Genomic DNA, 8,021 nt, shown 5'->3' with positions numbered 1-8,021 from the left:
CTCCGAGTCGATCAGCCGAAAATTCAAGACCCAATCAGTCATCAATCATTATTCGACCATTTCGACGTGAGGAGGGAATCTGACGGGCACATTTTAGCGAGGGTTGACCCCCTAAATCGCCCCTCAAACTACGCCACTGTCACATCTTAAGCCGAGCAGCTGCTGCGAGTGAGAGAAATTTAAAGACAAACTTCGATACGATCGTAGCCGTACATTTCCCTGTGGATACTCAGATTATATGGGGTGAACATAAATCTCTTATGTCGCCTCGGACACAAAGGAGTTCTTCTTAAGGTTGCTAAGCGGATTAGGTTGCATTTTTCTGGATCGTTGCATAAATTCGATCCGCTTTGATTCGCTAATGAAAATGCAAATCCTGAGGAAAGTTTAATACACCACAGTAATGCTTTTATAAATAGTTACAATCTTTATTGGTTGAATTTTACAATTGAATTTTCAAATCTATTTCTCTTTCAGCTTGCCTAAGAAGTAGAAAATAATCTCACTTCACTAGTTAGTTGATAAATTAGAAAGTATCTAGCGTCCTAGATAAATTTGATACGTTTAAATGTACAGCACAATTTTACATACAAATATGTACACCATAATATATATATATATCAAATATCATAATAATATAATTAGGTTTATCGCTGTACTTTGTACTGCTCCTAGTACAAAATAAAACTGTGAACTATTTATAATAAACTTATTTATATAGTTCAAGGTTTTAATTTGAATGTTGCTTATAGATAGGGGGCATAAATATCGTATTTAAAATCCTGAGTTGATCTAGATAAACTATTTCTACAGTTGAAAATAGCGCAGAAACTGGAGGATTGCAGTTCCTTTCTTATTGGTTTTGGCAGTGATGAAGTTGATTTGGACTGAATCGTATACAAGTTTTGTTGAATTTGAATGGATGCTTAGAAGAAACCAGTTGCAGTCCCAGCTCCTACGCCTATGCCAACTTGAAACTGTAAGTAACTTATTTTACGTTCAGTGATTCATTTGGTATGGATTCAAAGAGAATAAAATGCCACGCTTTGCAGCTTTTATTCCTTTGTATTCATACCAGCTTAAACGTTGATCCTAAGCTAATGTCATCGTTGCTGCCTCTTTTGGCCCCGACCTGGCCTGTACTATTGCGCCTTTTCTTTGGCGGCATTAACAGCGCTCAGTCCCAAGGTGAGATGATCGCCAGCGATGAGGCCCGCCGCTCCTGGCTGATGGGCATAGTTCCGAATCTGGTGAAGCGAGATGAGCTGTGTGGGAAAAGCCGCTGCTGCTGCCGCCGCATTCTGCTGATAGAGATAGGCAGCGGTGGCCGCTGGCGGACCGCGATGCTGCTGAAGATGAGGCGGCGGCGGTGGAGCCACTGTGGCTGACAGTGGAGTAAACGCCGAGGTTCCCGGTCCAGGCGATGGCTGGTGCTGCGCTTGTTGTTGCTGCTGCGCCTGCTGCTGTTGCTGTTGGTGAAGGTGATGTTGTGGGGTGGATTGACGCAGGACGAGATCCTCGCCCGTGGCCTCCTCGTGAGGACTGTGCGAATGCCCCGGCGTGTCCGCCAATCGCTGATGATGCTGCTGCAGCAGTTCCTGCTGCTGTTGCTGATGCTGCTGCTGCAGGGATGCAAAGTTGCCGTAGGGCTGACCGCCAGCCTGCGGCAACTGCTGCTGAATGGCTTCCGCCAGCGAAGCCGCCGCACTGTCTGCGCCCATTTTGGCCCAATACGCGGCATTCACATCGTTCATGGCCTGGCGTTGCAGATTCAAGCCGATTCCGCTCGCCGGTACGTGCTGCTGGTGGGCAGTAACCTGGGCCGTGTGGCGGTTCTGCTGCTTCTCCGCCTTTTCTGCGTGCTTCTGCAGATGTTTCTGAAGGTAAGTCTCTTGCGTGTACGACTTGCCACACAAATTGCAGATGTGCGTCTTCAGGTGCTTGGAGTCCTTGTGCTTGGGAATGTGCTCCAGCAGGGTCATCTCGTCGCTGAAGCACTTGTAGCAGGAGTTGCACTTGAAAGGCTTGTCGGTCTGGTGGCAACGCGAGTGGGACTGCAGATTGGAGAGCTGCGAGAAGGCTTTCGGGCAGCCGGCGTGCCGGCATTTGTACGGTTTGTCACCCGTGTGCGTACGGATGTGCTGCTGCAAATGCGACAACTGCGTGAACTTGCGCTGACAGATCTCGCAGCGGTACGGTTTGATCCCCAGGTGGATCCGCGTGTGCTGCGACAGGTACGAGGAGTTGGCAAAGGATTTGCTGCACGAGCCGCACTTGTAGGGCTTGGCTTGATCGCCATCTCCCCGGCGGCTCTCTTCCTCAGGCGAGGATCCGTTGCTACCACTCCCGCTGGCACTGCTCATCTGCTGACGCGGCGGCGATCGATTCGGGTCGTACTGGAAGTAGATAGCAGGTTTTATTGTTTTAAGGTTCGTTTATAATAAAGAAAGAGATTGTGTGGAAATATCCCTATCATGCCTTTACAGCATACTCATTTAAATTTTGGAAAGCCATTTGCTTATTCTCTGTCTTAGCTATTTATCAGAATAATTGTCAAGATAACTGTTTTCAAAGAAATTGGAAACGGATATTGATTTTTCAGTCTTTAAACGTAACATATCAAAAATTTGGTTTTAGTCAATAGAAACAGGATTTACTACTATTAATTTGACTTAAAGCCAAAGAAATATTTAAGACGCCTTCATTTAGTCCAGAATCGATCTTGAAAGTATCATTTATATGTGTGTCATATGCTATTTTGTCAGTATCCTGTTTTGGTTAAGATTATTACCTTCTGTTCCTGCTGCTCGTGGGGAGTGGGCGGCGAGTTGGGCGCACTGTAGCTGACCTTCAGCTGCGGCGGGTGTTGCTGCTGCTGCTGTGGGTGATGCAAATGCTGCTGCTGCTGGTCGGGATGTGGCTGCTGCTCCATGACCATTTGCTGCTGGTGCTGCACCAGGCCGTTCTTCAGCGAGTAGTCCAGTCGCTCCGCGACATTCTGCCGGAATTCGCTAATGTTGAAGGGCTTGTAGTCGTGGACCAGTTGGGCGGTGGTCAGGTGACCCAGAGAACGCAGCTGATCGATGGAGCGGTGCAGGTAATCGCCGCTAGGGACGCCGTTTGGCGCCGTCGGCAGTTCGGCCATAAGCGGCGTCTGGTGGCCGCCAAGGGTCAGCGGGCGGTAGGCGATGGTGCGGGCGTCCAGTTTGGGGGCGTGGTCAGCAGCGGAACGAGCCTGTGCGGTAATGGCAAGTGGAATAGAGCTGCGGTCTTCGTCGCCGGGAAGTCGACACTTCACTGGCGGCGGGTTTACACAACTCGGCGCGTTTTTGTGCTGAAAGTACAGAAATATTGTAATTCTTGAATCCACAAAATTTTGCCCAGTCGGCACAAGTGCTTAAACTACTTTTCGATTCCGCCTCTTGGCCGCTCCACTCCCCGCCGCTGGGTACATTAATTTCTGCACATTAACATAAATATGCATGAATTAATTAATTGTTTGTGAATTAAACGTGCTGCGCGCTTTCGCACAAAAGTCAAAAAGTGCCCGGAGAAGGTACTGACTGAAAGCAACTGCAACCCAGTAAAAAGCTGCCAATGGGGCGCAAAAAGCGAAGAGAATTAATAACAATGCCGGGCAAAAAAGAGTTAGTCAACGGAAAAAATCACAAGATAAACAAAAAAGGCGCTTGCGGCCAGAAATTGTTGGTGACAACCACCAGATGGAAAGCGAAATGGAATCGCATTCTGGCCCGAAGAACCAAAATCGCGGTTATTCTGTGGGCAGGTGTTGGGCTGGCAAAAAAGTAAAGAGGCAAAAAACGTCAGGGGCGCCAACGGAACGTGTCAACAACCTCGAGAACTGAATGCAACTACATCTCCGCCATTTTTTTAAGGCGATGCCCAAATGATGAGTTTCCGATGGACCAAATGAATTGGTTAAAACATTGGCATTATCAAGCCACTGTGTAATCACTTTAAAAGAACGAGTTCCGGAGTTTGAAAGTACTAACAAAGTTTATTTGAAATTTTCTCCAATTTGGGCAACTTTTTTAACAAAAATATATATCTGTCTACAAATTGTTGCTCGTTGAATAAAAACTTTGAGATAAAGCTAAATACAACTTGACGTTTTTTAACAATGCGTTTAATTATTTCAGCTGGATGAATAATTTAATTTTCTCTGAAAAACAATGCGTCGAAATTTTGTCTTAAAAAACATTAAATGCGTAGCCTTAAAAATATTTGCAAAATATCAGTCTACTACTTAGACGAACAAACGCACAATTTAAATTTTGACAAATACAAATGATTATAGAATCTTTTCTACTAAACAGGCAAAATTCATTTCAAAAATGCAATCGCAAATGTATTAAATTTTAGCTTAAATTATATTTTAAGGCTCGGAAATATTTATGACGTTATGAACATACTTTTGATACAAAATTTTGTTCTAAAACTAAAAAATTCTTTAAGGATTTTATTGGCTTAATGGTTTCGTATCTCTAAATTTTTAAATTTACTACCTATAACTGTAAATTTATTTATTGAAACTAGTAGTAAAACAATATTCTGAAGTAAATAAAAAGCATGTTGCGCCCTTTAAATAAATAATGGCAAATAAATCGCAAATCGGTTTCTTCGAAAATTCTTGGTTTTTGAGCGCGAATTTGAATACGACCTTTTGGTCGGGTGGGTGTTGACGTCAGAGGTAAATTCAATTTTTGGTTTTTGGCTTTTTTGTTTTGCCTGGTCAAAATAACCGGTTCTGATGTTGCTTTTGTTGTTGTTGTTGTTAATGCTGACGTTGGACAATTGAACAGCATGGCAGCAGGAATTCCGGGGAGGCGGATGAGAAGGGGGAGGGTGGCAATGTAATGCAGAAAATAAAAGGACGCGCCACTCGCTTGTTGCGCACATTTAGAGCGAGACAGGGCGACAAGCAAACAATTGTTTGCCGAACAAACAATTGCAATATGAAATAAGCGAAAGTGACGGCCAACAGAAAACAAAAAAAACAGAAGCCGGAATCGTTATCGTGTAACTACAGATCCAGAAACACGAGAAATCGCCCGCTCATACTAATAAATGCAAATGGGGAAATGGGGAATAAATAAACGCAATCGGGCCCCAAAAATACAACAAAAAGAAGAAAACCCAAAAAAAAAAAAAAAAAAAAAAACACGAGAAAGAGAAGCCCGAAAAGCGAATAAATAAAATAGTATACACAAAAAACCTACTCACAAAAAACGAATCAACGAAAATTAATTGAGCGCGAGCAGCTGAAAACAAAAGAGAGCAAAGAGCGAGCATAAACAAACGAACGAACGAGCGGACAACAACAACAGCGCAATAACCGCAAATCGGACCGCTCTCTGACTCTCTTTCGTTGGGGGCGACATGTGTGCGAAAAAAAGAAGCGACTATTTGATGGGTACGAAAAAAGTGGAAGATAAAAAGACATCGACACACAAACATAAAAAAAACCGCCACCAAATGAATGGGAACAAGCATTAAAAGTCAAACAAGCGGTAAACGAATGGTCAAGTAGTGGAGCGAGCACGTTTGCAAAACGCTTTTAAAATTATTCTAGTTTAATTATTTGTTGACAGTCGTATTCGGCTAACAAATGTTTAGGATTATTCTTCAAGTATCCAAGATTCGGAAAAAAGTCTTAATACTTGAACAACGGAACACTGGGCAAATACTTTGAAAATTGTGATAGTATTTATTTTCAAAATAGACCATGTCTTAAACGAAAATTAAATAAACGAAAATGAAGGAAAACCATGTTTGCATTAGGAAAATGTATAATAGCAACATTTACTATTACTTTTTAAATTTTTTTTACTGAACCGCGTTAAATATAACAATGGTTGTAATAAACAGAGAATATCCTTCTACTATATCTATTAAATATAAAACTTTTAACGAGGAAAACAAATACTTGATGATATAAGAGCACTGTGCGTAGAACTTTTTTCCAAGAGTTTCATATTAACTTTAAGAAGTTGTTAAAAATCATGATTGAATCGTTCAATATTTATCTCCCAAAAATAAAGCAGACGGCAGATTAATATACATACATATGTAATAATATAATATAAATTTGTACGTATAAAAATAGGAACCGTTTTCTTTTCTAACATGTGACATCGATTACCAAAAATAACTCTTTATAACAATTTATAACAATGAAAAGTATTTTATGGGGGAGCTTTTTAGAGTCTTACAATTATGACAACAACGCCCACTGTGCTCGAGCGCGGGAAAGAGAAACAAACACACTCGAGCCGCAATCGCCTAGTGTGTTTGACCAATAAGGCAAATAAATACAATATGCTCGTGCAGCGCAAAGTACTTACCAATTTGAAAGTGCCTTTTGTGTTCCGGCGTTCGGGTCGGATGCAGATGCGGCCCTCTTTTTTATGTTTGTGGGCCAACTTTTGTTGATATTTTGGAGCACGTGTTCGCCGACTGATTGTGGGTGGGAGCCCGCCTGTTTCGCACACTGACACACTCACACACACTGGCGCAGGTGATTTGTTTGTGGTCTGCGGCACTCTATTTTCGAACTTTTGTTTGTTTTTGGGCGCCCCCCGCGATTGATTTATTTAGCAAAAATTAGCGAATTTAGTGGGATTTGCGTAGTTTGCTACGTTCTTCTTTGCGGTCGGGCCTCTCTTTCGCACACAGAAGAGACTCTCGACAGGCAACAAGAAAAATGGCCGCGCACGCCAAAAATACACACACACACCAACGCACACACACGGCAAGCTTATGTTTTGTTGTTTTTTCTGCACTTGTGCTTTTTGCTCTTCTTGTAAAGGACACCCGAAATTTTACTTTTTCGGCGGCCAACGACTATTAATTGCAATTACAACGAGCACGTTGCGAGGGGAGCGTGGAGCAGGAGCACTTGGGGGGGCGTAAGCTCGGCTCTTCGGTTGTTTACGTCGCGGATAACGCAAAAAACACAAACAGAAGCAGCAGAACAGGAGGAGCTAGAATAACTGTTCGTGTTCACGACCGTCGAAAAACTGACTGAAAAAAATCACAGCGAAGAGCGTCTTTTTTCAAAAGTCGTTTTTCGCTCTCTTCTCTCTCCTCTCACGCAAACTAGTGAAAAACGCTTGTTTATGTTTTTTATGAGTGCACTCTCTCTCTCTCGTGCTCTTTTTTGTTCCCGGCGCCACCGAGTTTTTTCGTCGGTTTGTTTCGGGGAGGAGGCGTGTTTTTTTTCGAATACCGAATTTAATTGGGCCAAATTCTGGCGAGAGGAAAACAAAAAATATCCTTCGTCGTGCATCCTTCGGGATGCGGCCTTCAGGAGGAAATTTTTTATTCTTTTGACACTAAAATAAAATTTACAAATATACAGCTTTAACCAAATCATAATCTAGGAATCGGTAATAGTGGTATTTACTATTTCCAAGTTGATGGGCTGGCGAGCATCAGGTTTTCTGTGGTGGCCACGATGTACATCACGCCATGTGGAAGAACGTCGCCTCGAGTTTCGGGATGGCAATTCAACATTTCGTCCTTCTCCTCCATGGCACTTGAACTTCCTTTAGGTTATCAGCTGTTGATGATACGGCCTTTTGGCCGTTTTATAAATATTATATTAATATTATATCACTATTATTTTGAGCGCTGAATGCAATACCCGTACTATAATTTGTCTATATTGGAGTTTAATGATAAGGTGTAAAAACATTTTTATAAATTGTCATATTTTCATTTATTTGTTTAAAAAAAATTAACAAATTAAAACAGAGCGTTAATTTTTTAATTTCATTTTTATTACCCTTTTAAATCTTTAGATTTTTTTTTAAATCCACATTTTCTACTTTCAAGTTCTGCAAAAAAAAGAACAAATTTAGTTCAGTGGCATAAGGCGGTTCCTAACAAAGTTTAAAAAGTAAAATCAAAGTACAACTACATACCGATTCATTTAGATCAATAGTGGACGCGAGTTTGGAGCATCCCTTCGTGTCATCCATCAACTCCTGAACAGACGA

The 8,021-nt window shown here is 42.1% G+C and overlaps 1 protein-coding gene across 1 annotated transcript; it reads right to left on the bottom strand.

Moving 5' to 3' along the window:
* Window positions 1-427: 427 nt before the first annotated feature.
* On the bottom strand, window positions 428-7,048 carry LOC120453016 (zinc finger protein squeeze). The gene is made up of 3 exons (XM_039637532.2): window positions 6,366-7,048; window positions 2,792-3,334; window positions 428-2,396 (listed from the first exon to the last, which is right to left on the bottom strand). The coding sequence occupies exons 2-3, from the start codon at window positions 3,143-3,145 to the stop codon at window positions 1,143-1,145; spliced, it is 1,608 nt and encodes a 535-aa protein (XP_039493466.1). The 5' UTR covers window positions 3,146-3,334; window positions 6,366-7,048; the 3' UTR covers window positions 428-1,142.
* Window positions 7,049-8,021: the final 973 nt, after the last annotated feature.

The sequence above is a fragment of the Drosophila santomea genome, chromosome 3R (assembly GCF_016746245.2).
Source record: "Drosophila santomea strain STO CAGO 1482 chromosome 3R, Prin_Dsan_1.1, whole genome shotgun sequence".
NCBI classification, from domain to species: Eukaryota; Metazoa; Arthropoda; class Insecta; order Diptera; family Drosophilidae; genus Drosophila; species Drosophila santomea.
The sequence above is the reverse complement of the archived record's forward strand: the minus strand, read 5'-3'. Positions and strand labels throughout refer to the sequence as shown.